At 38.5% G+C, this 22,968-nt stretch overlaps 3 protein-coding genes across 6 annotated transcripts; 1 reads left to right on the forward strand and 2 right to left on the reverse strand.

Moving 5' to 3' along the window:
• Window positions 1–958: 958 nt before the first annotated feature.
• anks4b (ankyrin repeat and sterile alpha motif domain containing 4B) lies at window positions 959–6,041 on the reverse strand. Its single transcript, XM_038307718.1, has 2 exons — window positions 5,673–6,041; window positions 959–2,683 (listed from the first exon to the last, which is right to left on the reverse strand). Exons 1-2 carry the CDS (start codon window positions 6,023–6,025, stop codon window positions 1,546–1,548), a joined length of 1,491 nt encoding a protein of 496 aa, XP_038163646.1. The 5' UTR covers window positions 6,026–6,041; the 3' UTR covers window positions 959–1,545.
• A 1,587-nt stretch (window positions 6,042–7,628) lies between these two features.
• Window positions 7,629–14,597, forward strand: LOC119798364 (peroxisomal membrane protein PMP34). Its single transcript, XM_038307795.1, has 9 exons — window positions 7,629–7,916; window positions 8,066–8,126; window positions 8,694–8,760; window positions 8,866–9,020; window positions 11,856–11,972; window positions 12,058–12,203; window positions 12,292–12,387; window positions 12,515–12,597; window positions 12,678–14,597. Exons 1-9 carry the CDS (start codon window positions 7,842–7,844, stop codon window positions 12,820–12,822), a joined length of 945 nt encoding a protein of 314 aa, XP_038163723.1. The 5' UTR covers window positions 7,629–7,841; the 3' UTR covers window positions 12,823–14,597.
• A 1,086-nt stretch (window positions 14,598–15,683) lies between these two features.
• On the reverse strand, window positions 15,684–22,907 carry dxo (decapping exoribonuclease). 4 transcript variants are annotated; one of them, XM_038307784.1, is made up of 7 exons: window positions 22,759–22,907; window positions 21,560–22,013; window positions 21,256–21,482; window positions 17,473–17,692; window positions 17,253–17,388; window positions 17,064–17,158; window positions 15,684–16,400 (listed from the first exon to the last, which is right to left on the reverse strand). In XM_038307784.1, the coding sequence occupies exons 2-7, from the start codon at window positions 22,009–22,011 to the stop codon at window positions 16,283–16,285; spliced, it is 1,248 nt and encodes a 415-aa protein (XP_038163712.1). In that variant the 5' UTR covers window positions 22,012–22,013; window positions 22,759–22,907; the 3' UTR covers window positions 15,684–16,282. The 4 variants fall into 4 exon arrangements, with proteins under 4 accessions (XP_038163712.1, XP_038163713.1, XP_038163714.1 ...); XM_038307785.1 differs by having other exon boundaries at window positions 21,560–22,035; window positions 22,759–22,900; XM_038307786.1 differs by having other exon boundaries at window positions 22,824–22,899.
• Between the last annotated feature and the right edge of the window lie 61 nt (window positions 22,908–22,968).

The following is a 22,968-nucleotide window of genomic DNA, read 5'->3' on the forward strand; positions in this document are numbered from 1 at the left end:
GTCTTTGCACTGCTCTGAACTTCCATTTTAATATGTTTTTGCACCATGTTTTGCCCACTGTTTACGTTTGATCACTGCTGCATATGAAATGGAGATGTTAATTTCACTGCTAAGCTGCTGCTCATTTACTGTCTGAAAGCTGTATACAAAAGTTGCAGCATCATTTGATCTGATACCATTTTTTCTATATCATGAAGCCATTGCAATCATACATTGGTCTGGACACTTTTAAGAGCTACTCTGTTTGTATAACTTTGTGCTTGTATAATTTACTGTGAAGCCTGCTAAAGGTTAAAAAGATGCACTTTGTGGCCATAGATGGATTTTATTTCTTTTTATTCATTATTTTATTTGATCCACCTTCAATCAGAAACATATGCTTGGATTGAAAAGGGAGCTGATTTATTAATTACTCTGACCTTCTATTTTACCCCTTTTTGATTTTTTTTTAAATATGTAGTATGATTATAATGAGTTATGGTTCCAGCTTATTCCTAAATTCCCTATTTTATACACTTGTCATCTAAATAAATGTACTGTTACTATAGTTAATAATTTTTCCCCCTAGCTTTTATTGTCTTTACACTGTCAATAGTACAGTGCAATGAAATTAACTCACTGCATTAAAGCCTTCCTCTTGGGGAAGAGTGAGCTGCCTTTGTGCGGCGCCAGGGGAGCAGAGTCAGCTTAGGGGTCTTTGCCCAGAGTGGGACCCAGAATGGACCCAGAGTGGCAGTCTGTGTGGTAGTGGAGCTTGAACTCAGAACCTCTCGATTCCAAGCACAATGCCCTAACCACTAGGCTGCCACTCCCCCTTGAGCTTTTTATATATACCGTATATATAAAAAAAAGTGTGAAACCTTATAAATGTAGACTGTCCTTTTATTTTAATCTGTTTTATCCTAAACTGTGGTTTGGGGCTCAGGTACTTTTTACAGAAGTCACACTAAACATGGAGTCATTTCATGGATGAGGATTAGTTAGTTTATTTCAAATATGATTTTAGAAATAAAAGAGCAAATGAAACAGAAATATAATAACACGCATAATCCATACAGATTTCACACTATTCACAGAAGAACAGCTTTATTACTAACATCCTAACATGCTATATTCATAGTGGTTTAAATCCATGGTAGGCGTAGACACACACAAATGCTGATTATTGATAAGATTATCTAAAATGAAAAAAGGAAATGCGATTTAATGCAACTGGAACATTTAAAGTCAATGTCTAGAAATTAGGATTGATTACATCTTGTCTATGTATTTGTAAGGCCCTGTTAGAAAAGGCATAATGCATTTCCTTCTCAACTTTCAAGGCTTGTTCAAGTTATTACTGATCCAGTTTTTATCTAATGAGAACTTAAATAGATTACATGCTGATAATTATCTATAAATGTTACACCTTGCATTTAAAATTAAAAAAATTTTTATTGGAAGAGTTTGTAAAATCATTATTGTACAAAAAAATCAAGATCTATAAAAGTTACAGACTTAGTTTTATTATAAAGCCACAGGATTTGAAAGTGAGGGGTATGTGGATCACAAGCTGCTGTCCTTTATGGTGCCGGGTTTATCCATTGCCTTTGCTCTGCGAGTGACAGCCTCTAAGATCTTCTTCCTGGGTCCCAGCTGGATGCGAATGCCTTTTAGGTCATCATCAGAGCAAAGAAGGAGGGCCTCCAAGTCCAAATGCTCTCTTTTGAAAGAGGGGGCAAATTCTGGCAAGGAGATGGCGGACAAGAAAACCTCCAAAGGAGATGTTTCCTCATCCTCATCATCATCCAGTCCCAGATCCTCTTGATCCCAAGGAAGGTCACCATCTTCTATCTCCCCAAAGCCTCCAGCATCATCCTCTGCCTCAAGCAAATGGTTCTCAACAAGGTAACCAAGACTTTCGTTATTCACAGAGGGAACAACATCCTCCGCCTCCATGTTCATCTTCTTCATGAAAATCAGGCCTCCAAACCCAGGTCGGTTAAAGATGGACTGTTTGGCATGGCTTGAGTCGTCTCCGGTGTCGTCATCTTCATAACCCCCCATCTCTCCTCTAAGCATCTCATTCTCATCTTGCTCATCAAAGACATCCAAAAACTCTGGTTTACCGGATGATTCATTCTCCTGTCTACGGAAGATGACATCCCCACCTCTTCCTGATCCCTGCAGCGTACCTTTTTCTTTCTTCCCTATCTTCTGGAGAGTGCCTTTAACCCTAGCTGTAAGGGAGCCAGATTTGTTTGCTGAAATAAGCTTGGAATATTGTTCATTGACGCCACCTGTGGTGCTGCCATCTGAGAAGGCTGATCCCATGCTCGCCTCAGAAACGGACCCATTCATGCTGCCACCTCTGTGCATTCTATCCATCTTGCTCTGGTGCCTCTTCTTCACCTTCTCGCAGAGTTTCACGCGTCTCTCTGCCTCTTTCTCGGCCTCTCTCTTCATGTTTGCTACCTTTTTTGGATTTTGGTTGGTTTGCTGTGAGGCGGCATCATCCAGGAAGCGCACACAGTCCATGCGGCCACGAGAAGCAGCAACGTCCATAGGTGTGTGGAAATCATTGTCCAGACTGAAAACGTTTGCTCCAAAGTTAACCAGAAAGCTGATGATGTGCATGTGGCCGTTAGCGGCTGCGAGGTGTAGCGGCGTGTTCCCCCAGATGTCACTTTTGTTGGGATCGCCTCTGTGAGAAAAAGGATGGAAAAAAATCAGCATTGTTGTTTTTACTTTGCTGAAATTGTGTTAACCCTGAGAGAGAGAAACAAGCAATTACCAGCTCATTTTAAAGACCAGAAGCCTCTTATTTATTATAACCCTACTAATTATTGATGCTAATATGCAAACAATTTGTCACACAATCTCTGCTCAAAACAATAAATCCAATATTCTTAGTATCTAAATTATAATATTACAGCCAAGGATGTAATATGTGCAGTAAATACCATGAATAAAATATAATCCATTGAAAAACAATGTGGCAAAGGACAGGCTGCTTAAGAAGATCAGCCTATGTTACATTAGAAAGGTATTTTAACTTTTTGAGGTTATCTATATCATGGTAAAACCGAGAATCAACGAAATCATTGTGTTTGTTTTTTTAAGTTTTTTTCCATTGATTTTTTGTGATTAGACCTACATAAATTAGTGCATAACTATGACTTAACAGGAAAATCAGAAGCATTTAGTCTATACAAGCAGAAACAGCTGCTGTACTCTTGAACAAGCTGTACAATAGGGGTGGGGTAGTGTGATCCCCCCCTCCATTCTGGACCCTGTTCATATATATATATAGATATATAGATATATCTATATATCTATATATATATCTATATATATATATATATATATATATATAGATATATATATATATATTTTTTTTTTTTTTTTTTTATTCCATCCATCTCACAATTAACTGTGTAAACTGATGAAAATGAACCTTACAGCAAACTTCTGCCACCATCCATTTAACAGTGGGTATGATCTGTTTTAATGTGCATTTTGCATGAAAATAAAAAACTGTCCCTCAGTGGCGATCCTACACCAAAAAGGGACCAGGGTGGGGCCGTTTTTTTTTATTTTTTATGGGGGCAGAATCCAAGGTAATAGTTCATCATTTGATATATTTAGTGAGACACAGATTCAAAGAGCCATTTGCAGCTCTGTAGACCCCGGATATAGCAGATGAAAAGTATGGATTTTCTTAATTCTAGGAGATCGTTTATCAGCCAATACTCATATGTAAAATGAATTGTATCCACTGATGTGAATGCTCTAAGCTTTTCATTTTGTTTTAAAGCTCTATCTTGTACAGTTAAAAAGAAGTTTTGGTTGTTTCACAATTTTTTTTTCAGTAAAATGACATTGAAACATTAAGAATGTGCTCTGTTATAAGATCTCAGTATCGGTCAAAATTAGAATGGCCATGTCAGGCATTTAAAAGGTCGGTTGTCGGTGAGAGCTTTTAAATCACTGTTGCAATAAAACTATGAAGGTACAAAAAAATGGATAGATGGATGGCTGGATCTTCACTCCAGGGGCCATAGCAGGGGTCAAGGCAGTTTTGAAGAGACACTGCCCCCTGCTGGCACTTATCTAGAACTGCACACAGTGTCTCCTAAATTACTTTTTGTTATGATGAAAAAAAGCAGAGAGAGCATAAAGTTGTCTTTCAATTTGCCACTCTTACGTTGAGACTATATTTGTGTTGTCAGCAGATTATCAAACCTGAGCTGTGGGTATATCGTCCAGAGTTACCATGGAGACGCCATTTATTGGTAGATTTGCAGTTTTATCCTCTTTCTATTTTCAGATAATGGATCAAGCACTGTATAAGCCTCATGCTGTTGCTGTAACCTTAATCTCTGACATATCTGTTGTGCTCCTTTGTCTTTGTGTTGCTACTTTTTCACTAAAACTCTCAAACAATCAGGTCCTCACACTAAAATTAGAATGCCCTGTACACTAATAAGAGGACTTCTGGATGCATGTAATTGCACTGGATTAATTTTAAATATATCTGTTATAGAAATATTATGTATCTTTATATATATACATATATCTATAGTCCATGGAGCACTGTTCATATATTAACCTGTATCAAAAATAAATTGAAGACACTCTTCCACTTTACCAATTTGCACTACTTTGTGCTGATTTCCACACATGTTCCCCAAATATGCATTTAAGTTACAGCTGAAATTTGACATAAAACTGGAAGAATCAGGTTTGGGTAGGTTTTGGAGCACATCTATATTTTTCAACGGTTAAGAAGATTTTTACATCACATAGTGTGACAAGTTTGGATGTTTCTCTGGAAAAGCTAAGGTGACGAGCAGATTGTACCTTGTTAGCCAATAAAGTTTTATTACAACTACTGGAGTGTAGCTATAAATATGCTGCAGGTTGGATTTTGTTTCCATAAAATGATACATAACCTGGCTGTATCGCTGTTCTGTAAGGCCTTATCACTTTCTGATCCTGCTTTGGTAAGAATGAGAATGACTCTTGTCTGACAGAGAGTACAAATAGTTGCAAAGGGAAATCTTGAAATCATAAGTTATGTGTTTATGAAAAACTCAACTATTCTAAAAAGGGAGTAAAGCTAAAACCAACTGGTTAGCTATTAGGAATTTCAACACACTTCCTTTTTGTCACAATAATCTAAGCCTCATTATTACTTTACTCCTAAATCTTATCATTTCCAGCTCTTGTTGTATGAAGGAAAATAAACAGGATGTTAACCCCATGCTTTACGTTAGCCAGCTTACATCCAACAAACTTTTTTAAACCATTTTCTTTAGGTATCGCACGTTTTATGTTTAAGTTCTGCTGTACTGACAGCGGGAAGCAGTGGGGGGTATGAATAGATGAAGGGCGTTATTGTTTTACTGCAAGAATTTGGATGACTACACTTTTAGGTCAGCTCATTAAAGAGAGGCGTACAATGAGCAAAATTTGTTTTTTTCTTCATGACACTGCAAGGATTTAAAAAAAAAATCCATCAAAAGTTAACATTTCTACTAAATCTACTTTCTTGTAGTCAATATTTGAGCATTAGGAGCCATTTTAAAGCTTCTGTGAAATTGCTAGAAATATACAAATAACTCTAAACTAAACTAAAAATGACTTTATCTACATAATCATTGTGAAATAAAAAGGTTTATCATGCTTACTCTCTGCTGCATATAAGCTGAAGAGCATCGACGTGTCCGTGAAAAGCAGCCAGCAGGGTGGGAGTCATGCCATCGTCATCAGGAGTGTTTAGATGCTTTCTTGTGGCCTCCTTCAGCAGGTCAAGGTTGCCATCAACCGCTGCTTTGTGGTACCGAGACATCTTTAGGTGCTTTTTCTCAAATTCCCTGCCACTTCTCCTCTTTTTGCTCTTCCCTGGTGTCTGATGAGTGACGATGACTGTGGACCCAAGCAAACAAAGTGATCGCTGGGCGTGAAAGCTGCTGAGCAATAAAACAAAAGCAAAGTCCAGCTCCCTGCTGTCAGAGGCCTCCCTTCCTGCTCCACTTATCATCGTGGTTACTCTGAGATCTCATGATCTCAAATAGAATATCAGAGCTTTCTCAGCTCCTTTATGGTCCTTATATAATACATAATTTAACATATATATTTCTTAGAAAGATTAAAAGGAGTTTTATGACTTAAAAACTCAAAAATATTCAAAAGGAATGTGATAAATATTCATATAAAAACAAATACAAAATCTCTACTGTAAAGCAAAATGCAAAGTGTAATCTATCTATCTATTAATAATAATAGAAATTTAATAATTGATTAAAATAATACAAAGAATGAAAGACCCGTTGCGAGACCCATTAAATGATAAATGATTAATAATCACACTTATTTTTAAATAGGCTACAGTTAAACATATACTTTCTACAAGCATGATTAAAATGTTGTAAACTGAGAGGGGAGTGATGGGCTAGTGGGTAGGACATAGAACTTGGAATCCTGAGGTTTGAGTTCTAGCCCCACTCCCACAGAGTGCCACTCTGGGTCCCTGAGGAAGACCTTTAACCCCACACTGCTCCCTGCACAATGGCACCCCACTGCTCCCCCAAGGGGATGGGTTAAATGCAGAGAGTTCATTTCGTTGCTGTGTACTTGTGACAGTGTAATAATGATAAAAGCTGGAAAAAAAGAAGATTTAGTTTATGAGGAATTTAAAAAGGTATTAAACAAATTTCAAATCAGATTGGTATGAAGAAAATCTGCAGAAATCAGCAAGAAAAAGACATTCCAAATAACTGCCAATACTTCCAGGTCAAATCTTCTGAGCAAGTTTACTCCCTAACAAGAGTGCAAGTCTTCAGGATGACAATATATATAGGAAAGACATGAAGCAAGAGAGAGCAAATGGAGAAGTACCAGGACTTCTGGAAAAATATAATTGAACAGGTGAGACTAAAACTGATTTTTTTGGACACCAGTAAATAAGGCATTTTTGCATCTAATCAAATATAGCATTCAAATCCAGAAAAAACACAATAATACTAACTGTGAAGCCAGTGGAGGTGTGATGATTAGGGAGTGTTGCACAGTGCAATCCAACATTCAGTCCATCACACACAAACCACATCCACACTCACTCTCTAACATCTAAGGGCATTTCAGAATCACCAATTAACCCAACGATCATGTTGTGTCTGTGGGAGGAAGCTGGAGTACCTGGAGAGAACCGTCACTTGTATAGGGAGAACATGCATGTATCCGAATTTGTTGGAGGAAAATATGGGGAAAAAAAGCCCTTGAAATAGGCTGAAAAATAAAAAAAAGTTTCAAAGTATAAACTGTTCCACTGTTATTGTACCCCTTTTTATGTTTTATTTTGTTTAACAAGTAGATCAGAGTTAATAAAGTGGCATACAATAAATTACTTTCTTTTTCAGACATTTAGAAAAAGGGGGTAAACGTTTAGCTGATAAAGTCAACAGCTCTTTTTTTTCTTTTTTAAATAAATTTAAAAATACATTTTAGAATAGAAAAAATATAATAATAAAAAAAATTAAAAAGAAATAATATAATGAATAAATAAAAACAGTCAACAGCTCTAAATGGTAATTACCCTCCTGTCCAGCAGGGGGCGTATTTGTGTAACAATGTGATTTACTGAAAAACCGAAGATGAGTTTATCAACTCTTTTATAATTTTCTGTTCCTCCTCCTTATCTTTGGCCTTCAAAACATCATCATGCAGCTCTAGCCGTAAAAAAAAAAAAGGAAAAAAGAAAAGTGTCCTTGTGTCTGAGCCCGGCCCCCACCAAGTTGTTCTGCCCGGGTCTCTTCCTGGTTACTGCCGCTCTTCCAGAGGTTGAAGACCCTGCAGAGATGTCCGACAATGGGGGTTCTGTTGTCGGCCTCCTGTCTTACGAGACACTGGTTCATGCGATTGCAGGAGCAATGGTAAGCTGGAGTTTTAAATCCTCTCCTGACATTTAACCCACGCTGACTTCCCCACGGAGGACAGAAGAAGTGGAAAACAGCGTTTTATGTGGGTGTGCTGCAGTGCTGTTGCTGTGCAGGTGGTGATGTTGTAATATCTTATCTTCCAGGGCAGTGTGACAGCCATGACCGTCTTCTTCCCTTTGGATACAGCAAAAAGCAGATTGCAGGGTGAGTTAGGGCTGTTATTATGCATCAATGTGTAAAGAAACTACACCTTCTCCCCAGTTTAAGTCCTAAACTATAAAGAATTAATGAAAGAAATCAGGTCTGTTTATGTTTTATAATTAATATAATCCAAAGTGTACCATAACAAAAAACAAAACATATATGTGCCCTTATCTATGAAACTAAAATCTATCCAACATCTATAAATAATAAAATGTCTGACATTGCACAGATATCTCAGCACCGCCCTCTGTAACATTACTTTATTGATGTTAAGGTCTGGACTTTGACTGGGCCATTGCAACACCATGATTCTCTACTTCTCAAATAATCTGTTGCTGCTGTGTTCTAGCTGTACACATAAAGTATAAGAAAATAACTTCTTCTCGTAAGGGTCATCTTGGTGGTACAAACTCTTAAACCAATAGCTTGTAGAGCGTCTGTTAAAAATGAGAAATTTTAAGCAAAGGTCATCTGCTGGGAGCAGACAGCTGATGAATTCCTTACAATTTATGATATTGTTGCTTTTCACAGGACTTGAATCCTGATATTCTAATGTTTTCTCCCCAGTGGACGACAAACGGAAATCTCAGTCCACTCCTGTGATTTTGGCTGAAATTACAAAAGAAGAAGGCTTGTAAGTGTTACTTCGTTGTCAAAGCTACAAAGTTTAAGTAGAAACAAGTGCAAAAAAAAAAATGCACAGAACTACATGTCTAAAGTTCTCAACCACTTCTCCCAGTTTGGCTTTGTACAGAGGCTGGTTTCCAGTCATCTCCAGTCTTTGCTGCTCCAACTTTGTCTACTTCTATACCTTCAATGCACTGAAGAAGGTAGCTGCATCTGGATCAGGCACGCCCAGACCTGGTAAAGACCTGCTGATGGGGATGGTAGCAGGTAAACACCATACAATTGCCACTTATTTTATGTGTAATCAACATGCTATAATGTTAAAGGATTTTGCATTTGTTCTATTTGCTTTGTTAGTTTTGGTTGATGTTTCTTGATATTACTCTGCATACTCCTATTGGAGTGAAATCAATGCATTTTTTTTAAACTTACAAAAATCTTGAAACTGACCTTTAAAGGAATAGTACACCCAAAACATGATTAGCCTTCATTTTCTACTCACCCCCATGCTGAACAACACTCTGGAGTACTTTTTTGATATCTCAAATGCATCTGGAGATCTGGGAGGCTTCTTGCTGTCTGCTGACATTCAAATAATGGAGGTCCATGGTGGCCGAGACAGAAAGGTCCATAAAAGTCCACAAAAACGTGTCAATATTCCTCCATACTGCTCGTCCAATGTATTCCAAGTGTCCTGAGTGGGTAGCATCCAGAATTTACTCGAAACGAAGTCATTTAGAATGTTTTTAGAGCATAAACAGTAGTGTATAGGATTTCCTGAAAGCGCGCACATGCGCGCTCACAACGCTACGGAAGCCGGCAGACCAAACCAGCGCATTCAGCTCGGCAAAGAACTCATGCTCTTCCTCAACACTGAAGTCCTCAGACATTTTTCTTTCGTTATTTCTTTCTTTGGGGTAAACAGCACATTTCTTCTTCTACGCTTGCATTATTGGCAGAGCAGACGCTGAATGCGCACTTTCATCTGGTTTGGTCTGCCGGCTTCCGTAGCGTCGTGAACGCGCATGTGCGTGCTTTCAGGAAATCCTATACACTACTGTTTATGCTCTAAAAACATTCTAAATGACTTCGTTTCGAGTAAATTCTGGATGCTACCCACTCAGGACACTTGGAATACATTGGACGAGCAGTATGGAGGAATATTGACACGTTTTTTGTGGACTTTTATGGACCTTTCTGTCTCGGCCACCATGGACCTCCATTATTTGAATGTCAGCAGACAGCAAGAAGCCTCCCAGATCTCCAGATGCATTTGAGATATCAAAAAAGTACTCCAGAATGTTGTTCAGCATGGGGGTGAGTAGAAAATGAAGGCTAATCATGTTTTGGGTGTATTATTCCTTTAAACGCTTCTAAACCAATATTTCACAGCAATTATGGCTACAAGGTTATCTAAGTATGTGTCTACCAGGTTTGCTCTTGAACAGATTGGGAGGTGTTTCTGAGATTAAGAGAAGTCCTATGCTTGTGAAATGGATTGAAAAAATCTTTTTTTTCTATTTGAGAGTTTTTTTGTTTTGTTTTGTAGCTACATGATAAAACTGTGGAGAAACAATAAAACTAGGGGAGTGGCAGCCTAGTGGTTAGGGCAGGGGTGTCAAACTGGTTCCAGAAAGGGCAGAGTGGCTGCAGGTTTTCTTTCCAACCAAGCAATAGCACACCAGACTCCAGTCATTTCATAATGTCATCATGTTCAGATTGGACTCACTTGATGAGATGATAGGAGTCTGGTGTGCTATTGCTTGGTTGGAAAGAAAACCTGCAGCCACTCGGCCCTTTCTGGAACCAGTTTGACACCCCTGGGTTAGGGCATTGGGCTGAGAATCTAGAGGTTCTGAGTTCAAGCCCCACTCCCACAGACTGCCCCTCTGGGTCCCTGAGCAAAGACCCTTAACCCCACACTGCTCCCCTGGCGCCACACAATGGCAGCCCACTGCTCCCTGAGGGGATGGGTTAAATGCAGTTCATTTCGTTGCTCTGTACTTGTGACAATGTAAGGACAAGAAAACACTGGGGACAAAAAACAGACATTTAATTACCCCAAATAAAAAAGGTAAGGGCAGGGGTTTGACTTTACTCAGAATTTCAATAAAATATGAATTTGAACAAAACCTTATTACTTTTGTAACATTTTTAGAAATCTATACATTTTCATGGCAAACATGAAGGTCAATGTAAACACCAGAAATGGTCACTTGGTCTAAAACAAAAACCAAAAACAAACAACAAAACAAACTATTTCTATTAGAAATTCATGAAAAACTTTTAAAAAGGGAAAAAAATATATTTTATTACAAAAAAATCAGAAAATTATGCTGATACAGCCACATATATATATACATGTTTGTATGTTTTTATCTGATTTATTTTTTAAGCTTAATTTACAGTAAGTAACATATTATAGTTTGCTGCATCCAAGGTCTCATCCGATTGGTCAAATGCCAAAATGACCTGTACTGTCGGTTGCTGACTGGTTGGATATAAATCCTGTGACAGCGGTGCACAAGTTACTAAAAACTTTGGTTTAGGGTTGAGATATGTTGCCATGAGAAAGTTTGACGCCTCCAACAGGTTTTCTTTCAAGATTCTGTCTTATTTAGCATAAATTTTTCTAATATGATCAGCTTCCCTACAGCTGTTGACAAAAAGCCACCCCGCAGCATGATGCTGCCACTACTATGGTTCTCTTAAGAGTTGTTGTTTAGGGCAGGCATCCCAATCCTCGGTCCTCGAGGCCCGCTGTCCTGCAGGTTTTAGAGGTTTCCTTGCTCCAGCACAGCTGATTTTAATTGAAAACTGATTAACAGGCTTTTGGTCTACTGCAATAATTATAATCAGCCGTGCTAAAGCAGGGAAACCTCTAAAACCTGGAGGACAGCGGGCCTCAAGGACCGAGGTTGGGGATTCCTGGTTTAGGGGGTTTTCAGGTGTTTCCTTTCTTATAGGCTAAAAGGTTTCACATGCCTGATCTGAGCAGAGCAGCTCAAGCATTTTAGGAAAAGCGTGCCCATAGCATGATACTGCCGCCAACATGTTTTAAAGTAGAGAAATGCGTCATCTGGCCTTTTTGTGTTCATGCAGGTGTGGTGAATGTTCTCCTGACAACTCCCATGTGGGTTGTCAACACCCGACTGAAGCTGCAGGGGGTGAGGTTCAGAAACGAAGACCTCCATCAAACCCAGTACAGAGGGATATTTGGTGTGTAAATAATATCTGTATTTGAATGAAAACACTTTGGATCTGCTTTTTTATTTTGCGTTGTCCAACACTTTCCACCTTCCAGATGCTTTCTCGCAGATTATCAGCAACGAGGGAGTAGGAACCCTGTGGAACGGCACTCTGCCCTCCCTCATTCTGGTCCTCAACCCGGCTGTGCAGTTCATGATCTATGAAGCTATGAAGAGGGAGGCCGGCAAGGGAGGCAGCAAGGTGAGAAGTTGCATTTCTCCTAGATTTTTATTGTATCATAGTCTAGCAATCACTGAGAACACTGTTGCATCTTTATCTCCTGGCCCAGATATCTTCAGCAAAGATCTTTCTCATTGGAGCAATAGCCAAAGCCATTGCTACCACAGTCACATACCCCCTCCAAACCATCCAGGCCATCCTGAGGGTAAATACGTCTTCTTTCCCTCTTCTTTTTCTCTGAATTAGCTACTATTTGTAGCTAAAATTAGGTGATTATGCCTAAAAATTCTAACTAAATGAAGTCCTTTAACTTTATTTTCCCTCCTTATCAGTTTGGTCAGTATAAAGATGACGGCAAAAGAGGCCTGATGGGGAGCCTCTCTAACATTGTTTCTCTCTTCATGGATCGTATCAAGTGAGTGCAGCTATGAATGGGTTCACAAAGCAGTCATGTCATCATGAAAACACGTCTCTGACGGTTTTGTGACGTTGCAGGAAGCACGGCTTTCTTGGTTTGTACAAAGGCTTGGAGGCCAAGCTGCTGCAGACGGTGCTGACGGCCGCCCTCATGTTTGTTATTTACGAGAAGATAACTGCCGCCACCTTCAAGGTCATGGGCCTGAACAAGCTGAAGCGCTGAGAGCTGCTGTGCCTGCTACTGATTCTTATTAACACTTTGAAGTGTTTAATCTTCTTTGGACTTGATGCGATTAAGGACACTGATTTCTGGGCTGCCTAAAATATTTATAATAATAGCTGACGGGTATAAAACTCCCTTCTGACAGCTCCTATCTATGCAAACACATCTTTCTTAAACTTGATTCACTAATTAAAAGCAAATATAAGAGAGATTTTCACTTAATTAAACTAAATCTAATAGTTTACAAACCTGTTTTTATAAAAAGCCATAGAGGCAGAAACTGTCGGTATCCCAGTACATTAGAAAATAAATAAAGGGCCAGTATTTCTGTTTGAAATGCCTAATGATCTATAATGAATCTGTGTGTCATTAGAAGTGTGCTGGACCTTAAGAAGCTAGTAATTATCTGTAGTCTTAATTAAAGGCACTGGACCTTGTCTTAACTGGTGCTTTAATCTCTAAAATACCAAGTTTACATTTTTCTACTTGTAAAATAATAAAATAGCCAGTGTGTAGATGTCGTGGTTATAAATGAGAGGTGATGCCTGTAATGGCTTTAATGAATTAAAAATTTAAATGCACTTTCCAGATCACCAATGATGGAAATCAGTTTTTAACAATACGTGCATGTATTTAAAGTGAATGTTAAGAGACATGAAGGCAGGCTGATGGTCTATGTTTTATTGTTATTAATAAGTGCCTAAAGATGTCATGCACGGGTGGGGGAGGGCTTAATAAGATGTTTTTTTTCTTCGTGTTTGTAACTTTCAGCATTTTGCCTCCATTAGTGAACATTTCTTGGTGCTGCAGTCATTTGTATCAGTTTAGTTTCTCTTACTTTGGTGAATGAAAGTTTCATTTTTCTCTGACTGGAACACTCCCAGATTTAATTTTCTGTATGCTGTTTGTTTGTTTGTAATGTTCTGTGGTTTAATGACTTTTCTTTGTGCTTAAGTGAAGCTTAACATTAACGCACAGAACTCAGACATATTTGCCTTTTACCAGCCAGGACCATAAGTTTCCGTTATTGCCTTATTTAAAACAGTGAAACTATTTGGTTTACTTAAAATGCTTATAAACAGAATTGATTTATTATCTAACTTTTTATTACAATTTTATTTTGCTTTTCAAAATGATTATGACGAGGGATCAATAAAAGTATATAAAAAAAAGAAGCTGATTTGTTTTTAATTTAAAAGTCCTAAAGATGAAAAAAAAAAAAAAAAAAAATCATCCCTGCAAAAATGAGGCTAAAATCCCACTGCAGGCAAATAGTACACAAATGTGATATTTTGGCCCACATGCAACTCATGTCTGTGATTTTCATAGCAATCTGAAAAAACCAAAGTGATCTGAGGCTTTTCTATTTGTGGTACCAAACGGTTAACAAAGGCTCTGCAGTCATGTTTCTCACTACACATTCACAGAGACGTCTGCAGAAGATGCAAAATCACCTACTGCTTTCAAAAAATTCTTGTTACTAGCTGTACTGTTTATTTTTTCTGACCCTGTTAGGTTTATTCAATGATGATTATAAAGTTAATGTGTGTGCATATAAAACATTGACGAAATGACATGCTTCACTCTCTTGTAATTCAATCAGAGCATTCTGTCTTATGACCTGATCAATTGTCCTGTCAGAAGAATACTTTGTTTTGTAACCCGCCCCATGTGTTATGATCTGTTAATAAAAAGGCTCTGCAGGAGGGGGTCCGAGAGAGAGTTGGAAAGTTGGGTTGCGGCTCATTTCTCCTGCAGGAGCTGTTAAAAATCTCTTTCCTGTGTTGACTCGGTTCCTCTTTAACAAACCTACATTTTTGAACCCAACACCATCCTTCTTTGTTAATGATTCATTCATGATAAGAGTTTAATAATCATACTGATACTGACATCCACTATTAGTTTTTTTGTTATGTTTTAAACAAAGCTTTATTGAATATGTTCAGTTCATTCAAGACGTCGGCCTTTTTCTGGGAATGCAGCTCGCAGTGAAGTGAACTGTTCAGACTGTAGTCTGAACGGGAACTAAATATCAAGGCCTGCTGTGTGAATACAGCCTGATAGATGGTTGTTATGAGATGAAAGGGTTATTAAATTAAATTCATGTCACATCAGTATTTTTCATATCAAGAAGTTAAAAACACTAAACAGACCAACTGATACATATTTTCTTAGGTTATTATAATATCAGTCTAATCGATAGCAGATATTTAGGGGCCAAATCAAAATCCCTGATGGCACAGTGTTAAATATCACACATGTATATAGGTATCTGAAATGTAAAAAGTTCTTCAAATTTATCATTTTTGCTACTGAAACTGATTTTTATTGTTGCCTTTTAACACTTATGGTTTGAATTTTGTTTTTATGGTGTTTTAGTTTTTATTACACTGTTTTAACCCCCTATTTTAGCACTTTGTAATTTAATACAGTAAATATTAAACAAAATTAATGGTATTTGGAAACAAAAAAAGCTAATTATACTGACATAAATCTAAAGGTTTGTGATGTTGAAATTAAAAGAGTTTGGGAAACAAAAGTTTTGGGAAGAAGTAATGATAGAAAACTAAGCTGACAAATAGAATATGGAAAAGGAAAAATGTCAAATTCAGAAGCAATTTTAAATAAAAAAAAGACATGCTTAATTTTAAAGGTTTGTATTCAATACATTTCTCCCTGATACACACTTATTTAAAATACCATGTGGAATAAAGGGGAACAAATGACAAAAATACCTTAAAAAATGCTGTGTTGCAACAAAAAAGAACCAGAATTCAAATATGAAAAAATATTTATAAGATATAGAATAATGCAATAAATGTACAAAGCAAAAAAAATAAATCAGTACCAGATTGTATTCATTTTTTTTATTGCAGAGTAAATATAATTTTAGGGATAAATGTAAATTCACTTTACAGAAAGTTAAAAAGGAAATCCAAATGAGACATATTTCATTTGCTGGAGTTAGAATGTGGAACACTGTTATTTTAGAGTTATTTACATCATATCTTAGTTTTAAAAAAAGCTGTGCACAACATTATATTTGAAAACTATGATTGTGAGTGAAGTATTTTTTCTTGTATTATTACTCAGTTTTTTTATTGTTAGTTGAAGCGTAGCTTAATTTTGTTGTATGAAGGCAGGCATTCATAAACTATTGCTTCAGCCACAGTATTATTAGCAACAGATCTTTGATGCGAATGGCAAATGGAAGGAAAGGGCAATACATGCACTAAACACGATCTCAAGGCATGGCTGCTGAATACATGAATAAATCAGCAAATACAAGCTCGTATCGGCCGATACTGATACAAGATAAAACCTGCAATATTAGATAAAGAAAGAAAAGCAACAGCCGGCCAACGTCTATCTCTAGGAAATAATTTAATTCAATAATTTCCCAGAATGCAGGAATCCTGGATGAGGATGACTGTGAGTGCCGTTAGTGCTGATGGTGATACTATGTAGATTCAGTCATTTCCTTAATGTACCAGTCAGGCAGGAAGGAAAACGGAGAGTCCCGGTGGACTGAATAGGTCACATCTTTGTGCGGCTCCCAGGAAAACAGGTACACGATGCTGGAAAAGAGATAGTTCATAATCATCAGACCAAACCAAGTTGTGCTGACTGTAGTCCATCAGTCAGTCAGTCCGTCAGTCCATCCATCTGCTTTATTCAGGGCCGGGTCACGGAGGCAGCAGTCTAAGCAGAGATGCCCAGACTTCCTGATCCACACACACTTCCTCCAGCTGTTCTGGGGGGACCCCGAGGCAACACCAGGCCAGCTCAGAGACATGGTCCCTCCAACGTGTCCCGGGCCTTCCATTAGGCCTCCTCCCAATTGGACATGCCTAGAACACCTCCTGAGGGAGGTGACCAGGAGGTATCTGAAACAGATGCCCGAACCTCCTCAAGGAGTCACCACAGCTGGCTCCTTTCCACATCCCCCCCACTGACTGTAGTGCTCTTCTAAATCAAAATCCAGTGATTTTTTTAATGGGTGGATTAATTATCAGTAACACCTGAAACGATGTAGTGCAGATTACCCACCCCTGCACGCTCTGCATTACACCTACCATCAAGAATTCTTCTGATCGTTTGTGTCTGCAGATCTGCAGCTCTGGAGCAGACTATGTTTGCTACTTTAAGGGCTGATTTTTCTACAGATTTTGCATCATCTTTAATATCTGTCTATTTGGTGAAAAAAAAAAAAAACAGAGTAGCTTTTCATCTTAACTCACCGAGGACTGTCCTCTGTCACTTCCCGCTTTAGAAAAGACAGGAAATCACAGCAGAAGTTCATGCACACTGTTGGCTTCCAGCAGTTATATTCATTCTAAAAAACAAAGATAACACTGTGAGATCTCAAACCAGCTGCTGGATTTAACTCCTCTTATGATGAGGAAAAAGTTTTTTAAAGCTTTTTGTACCTTGATGAGCTGGGAAATCTTGGAGATTTGGAAAGTCTCCACGGAAACTACGATCCCATCCTGATCCCTGAAGCCTGCAACCACCCGTGGGACTCCAGGGAGAAAAGACTGAGCCCACCATTTTAACAGCTTAAACCTGACACACCAACCGGAAAAAATAAAGTGCATGATGAGCAAGTATGTAGACACATCAAGTAAAGACTGGTGATATAATTACAACCTGTGGAAGTTGCTTTGCTGTTTAGGAGTGCAGATCTCTGCAGAGGTCTTCAGCTCCACGTAACAAGCAGGAGCAGCTGGAGCATCAGGATCTCTGACTCGACAATCCACCTCTCCAGAGAACAGAAGTTTGTGATCCGTGAGCCGGGTTTGGACCACGGTGCAGAAGGCTTCATTGGTGTTGACCACTCCGCCCGGGTCAGGCGCACTCTTTGGGTTATCTGCAGGTAAACGATAATCACTTTACTGGCAGTTCACAAGGTCTCCTTGTAAAAATTACAGATGTTTTCTCTCAGCTTTTCATTTTTCTCAGAGATTCAGGTTCTTAAAAACACAAAACAAACAAACATTGTTTATTATATCCAACTTTGTCAATGTTATGAGAACATATACACCACAAAAAATGTATTTAGATATAGGTTCCTTAATCTTAATACACTTGCTTTCCCTATGTTTTATATAATAAATTCATTTTAGCGTATATATACATTTCTTTGTGTTTGATTTAAAATATTTGCATGGTTAGAAACATGATATTTTTGAACTGCCTATTTTTTAACCTATCCTTTGTAATACTAGAGCTCTTAGGTTGTGGGTTTCCTTGTAATTCTTAGTATTATCTTAGTATAGGGAACTGTGCTTCTGCTGCAGCAGCTCCAAAGCAGACTCATCTTCTAGTTAAAGAAATAAGCTGCCATTAAAGAACAAACCTTTTGTATTATATACACAACCAAAATAGCATGTGAATTCCCAAGAGCCAGTTATTACACATTCAGCGTGGACCTAGGAACCTTCAGCAGGCTCTTGTTTCCATTACAACTGGTCCCTAACGGATTATTTTTTTCATTGACCGTTATAAATGTTGTAATATACCTTATCTTTTTACCTACTGTATAATATTGCTTTCCTCCTGCCTATTTAAATAAGTCAAATTTTACTTGTATTCTATCTTTCAAACATACGGTGACATTATCTTGTTAATCTGTCCCCAAATGTTTTATTAGTGAAACTGACATCGGGATATTAGCTGCTTTTTCCTGAGAAATTTTACTGTTGTCGCCATTTTACCATTTTATAATTAAAGCTACAGTGTGTAATAATTACAGGCATATAAAGTCAGAAATTTAATATATTATACATAACTATGTTATTTATCATCACCTATGAGCTCAGCCTTTTAACCATAATATTTGCGTTGCCTTAGAATTCGTTATTTATAATTACATAGGAGCGGGTCTCGCAGCCATGGAGGCTGACATCTTTGCGCTACGGCAGCGCAGAGGCAACAAACTAGCGATTGCGAGATCTCCCATGACGCTCAAAAATAACTACGGCAAGTTGAGAGAGATTAACTGAGACGGTACTGAACAGTAGATGGCAGTATTATGCCTGAGAAGCGTTTAGTCTGCCTGAAACCAAAGAAGAAGAAGAAGCAGGTATACTGCGCCTCAGTAACAAGAAAGGTGAACAAGGCGGCAGGCGTGAGTGACTTTGCAAACTGTTTGGCACTGTGTGGCCAAACATCAGACGAATGGAGGATCATGCCTACTCTGTATCACAACGAAAAGCGGCGGACACCGAACCCCCGTCATCTAAGAAGCGGAAACACGACGAGAATAAACGCAAGCGTGACAAGAAACGGCAAAAAACACGGATCAACATTGGCACGGCATTTACACGATGGAAGTCACTGATGGAGGAAAAAGGTTTTCAAAGTGACGCTCAAGTTGCCAGTTTTCTCTTGGACAGGTAATTAATCCTACACACACAATTGTCTAATATCACTGCAGTTTTTGGAGTACAGGATGCTCAGACCTGTCTAAAACAATAACATGCTGCGTGATGATGCTGTTACTCTCCAGTATACTTATTCAGCAACGTCCCTGACGTTTCACAGGTAATGATTCAGTAATTTTCTGTAAAATAATTTTCTGGATATATACCTCGGTTACTTCTCTCCGGCTCCTTTGGAGATCTTCAAGCCTTTCCTCCTCTGCTCTCACCCCGCTGGCTCCCCTCTCTCGCCTGGCCCTAGCTGCACGGCCTCCCTGCCTTCGCCCTCGTCCTCTCCCTCTCCCTCGCGTTGTAACCCCCGTGCCACCAAAATGACTTGGACTCTGTAAACGGGGGATATATATTCTTCCAGCGAACACAATCTCGCTGTTAAACTAATGACTACAATTACTTCGTCTGTTTATATCACCATGCAAAGCAGCTCACCAAGACGTCACAACGATGTAGAAAAAATAACGGGTATATTTATTATCTTAAGTCTACATGAAATCTATACCCTACACAGACTAATGAAATACTATCTGTAAAATTATCTATGTAAACAAACCTCATCACTTGAGAGGGTAGGTGATGTGGACGTCGTGGAAGACATTTTGTCCCGTAACGCTCGCCGTACTGTTGGGGGGGAGAAGCGGTGGGGGGGAGATGTTCATGTTGCTGCGGTCTGTAGTCTGACCGCTAGATGTCGCTGAAAATTACACACTGTAGCTTTAAGCAAATCCCACCAAATCTAAAAGACTGTAAAAAGCGTTTTTTTAGAATAAGCATGTTATGCCCAATAATATTTTGCACTAGTTGCTGAATCTATCTAATATTTTTTGATCTTTTTTGTATGTCTTTTTTATTATATATGTTTATTAAAGGAGAAGTTCGGTTTTTTACACTTTAAGCCCATTTTCTGTAGTGTCCAGGATGAAATCGAATGAAGGACACCAAAATTTTGACAATTGGTCCTGTCTCTGCTTTTTGGCTCATTTAGAATCAACCCCTGGCTGCTTTAGAATGGCTAGCATAGAGCATGTCCGATAATGTCCTTAAAACAACCTTAAACGTTCTTTTTTTAAAATATGCTACTCACCGGGTCGTCAGCGCTGTTCAATGACGTTCCAAAAAAAGTTTCGTAAAGAAAAAACGTTCCTGTAGTGTTTTATTTAGCATTTTGTAAATCCCATTGAGTTCTGTAGGAATAGTCAATTTTCCGCTGCCACCGGAAACGGAAATGGGGCCTGTTTACACAGTTGTAGTCTTTTCGCTTCACTCTGTGTACTCCGACGTCGAGGTGCTAACGTCTCTGTTAAACACTTTAAAAAACTCTGAAAATGGAATACGAAAGGTGGATTCTTGATTCTCGACGTCGGAGTACACAGAGTGAAGCGAAAAGACTACAACTGTGTAAACAGGCTCCATTTCCGTTTCCGGTGGCAGCGGAAAATTGACTATTCCTACAGAACTCAATGGGATTTACAAAATGCTAAATAAAACACTACAGGAACGTTTTTTCTTTACGAAACTTTTTTTGGAACGTCATTGAACAGCGCTGACGACCCGGTGAGTAGCATATTTTAAAAAAAGAACGTTTAAGGTTGTTTTAAGGACATTATCGGACATGCTCTATGCTAGCCATTCTAAAGCAGCCAGGGGTGGATTCTAAATGAGCCAAAAAGCAGAGACAGGAGCAATTGTCAAAATTTTGGTGTCCTTCATTCGATTTCATCCTGGACACTACAGAAAATGGGCTTAAAGTGTAAAAAACCGAACTTCTCCTTTAAATGGTGTGAATTTATACCATTTGTATATTGGTACATTTGCACATTGAACACAGCACCAATATTTTTCATTTTCTTGCTTGTGGTCTTTTCTGGAAACTGAGAGATTCAGATTTAAAACAGAATAAGAAATCCACATCATCAAAAACAGCAGAGCCTATGTCACTGAGAGGATAAAAACTCTCAATGATCAGTTTGTATTAACAATAAAAAAGCAAACCTACCTGCACACATGTACTGCTCAAACTTGTATCCCCAGTACATCATCTCTTTGTTCCGCTCTGGGCGGTTCAGGCGTTCTCTGCGAGCAGCTTCGGTTTCCACCTCGCTGATGTAGAGCGTGCCGTTAAATCGGGTCACAGCCAGCATCCAGCCCTCTTTCGTCTCGTACGGCGTAGTGAGCAGCTTGGTCAGGTGGCCCCTCCAGGTCACAAAGTCGAAGTCTAAAGGGCTGATTGGAGCAGAGTTGGGTCGTAATGACGTTTAGTATTCTACTTTTATTTTACATATTCTTGACCAAAAACTCACCATGAGGTTTTTTTCAGCTTTGACTTATTGGCTACTATCCACCGCAGGATATGGTCCAGCTTCTCCTTCACATTTTCATCCCTCTTTACATAACGCTCCCTATAACCATCCCTTAGATCAAAATTGGGATTTCTGTCAGGTTCCACATAGTATCTCATCTGCCTGTTGTCATTGAAAAACCTACGCTGAGAGTCCAGGGAGAAACACCCCACTTCCACTGGCTGCTTGTACAATGGAAAGTCTCTCTCATAGTGTTCCTTCTTTGTGCTTAAAGTCTGGGACCGGAGCGGGGTTTGATCTGGAGTTGCGCCCATCTGGTGCCTGTGGTGATTTGTGTGTCTGAAATGTGCATTGTCACGGTGGTTTATTCTTCTGTTATCTCCTTCCCGTCTGTGTGATGGGTAGTGGTGGTGGGAGTTGGTAAGCGGACTACGGGATCTGCGCTGGTCCATTCCTAATGCAGAAAAGAGCTTGATCTATGAGAGATACCAGTCATGCATTCAATTGTTTACATAAAAAAATACTTGGAAATGTGTTTTAGTTTCCAGATGTTTCTCAAAGAAAAGGAAATCCAAGAATTGTGAGCAACAAATTATCTAAAACTACATTGCAATACAAACCATAAATTAAATAAAAACACATTGAATGTCCTAAATGAAGGCCATAAATATTACCCCAATAAGCTGTATAAAATTAACCCTTCAACGTACATAAACAGGTTAAAGAAAGCAAAAAAAAATTAGACATTTAAAATGAAAATAGATTCATACAGTGAGGTATTGCAGAAGAAACTTAATATAATATAGAACAGAAATGTGCACATTTGTGTGAAATTATAGTAGTTAAATTTCAGTTTTGTCTTGATTGCCTTTGCGTTGTTTTATGTGGTTTACAGGTAGAAAGATTGGATTTTTTTAAAACAAACAAAAACACAGAACCGAATCAGCAATAATTAGCGTGATTAAAGAACACACCTTTTAAGGCTATTGCTCATACATTTAAAGCTTCGATCATCGGTCGATATTGTGTTTAAAAATTACCATTTATTAAGCTGCAGACAGTTCAGCAACTTTTAATCTGCCAATACATGTTTTCATCTGCTTGATTAAAATGTTGCGTTAGCTAAAGATTGTCTACACTGTATAATATATACTGGATGTTTTAAACAAGTCAAAATAAGAAAATTAATGGAAACATACCTTTAAATCAAAGTACAAACGAAACACTACTTATCTGTTCTTTATAGAAAGCTACATTAACGTACTTATTTATAAAACACTGGTCCGGAAGCGGTTCTGCTGGCTAGCTTTAAATGCTACAAACAAACGGTACGCAATTTCCGGTTGCTGTTCCACACCAGTCCATTAAGTGGCAGCCGCGACATTTTACCCAAATAGAAACGGCGTACG

The sequence above is a fragment of the Cyprinodon tularosa genome, unplaced genomic scaffold (genome assembly GCF_016077235.1).
Source record: "Cyprinodon tularosa strain WSP-4 unplaced genomic scaffold, ASM1607723v1 ctg62, whole genome shotgun sequence".
In the NCBI taxonomy this organism is placed as follows: domain Eukaryota; kingdom Metazoa; phylum Chordata; class Actinopteri; order Cyprinodontiformes; family Cyprinodontidae; genus Cyprinodon; species Cyprinodon tularosa.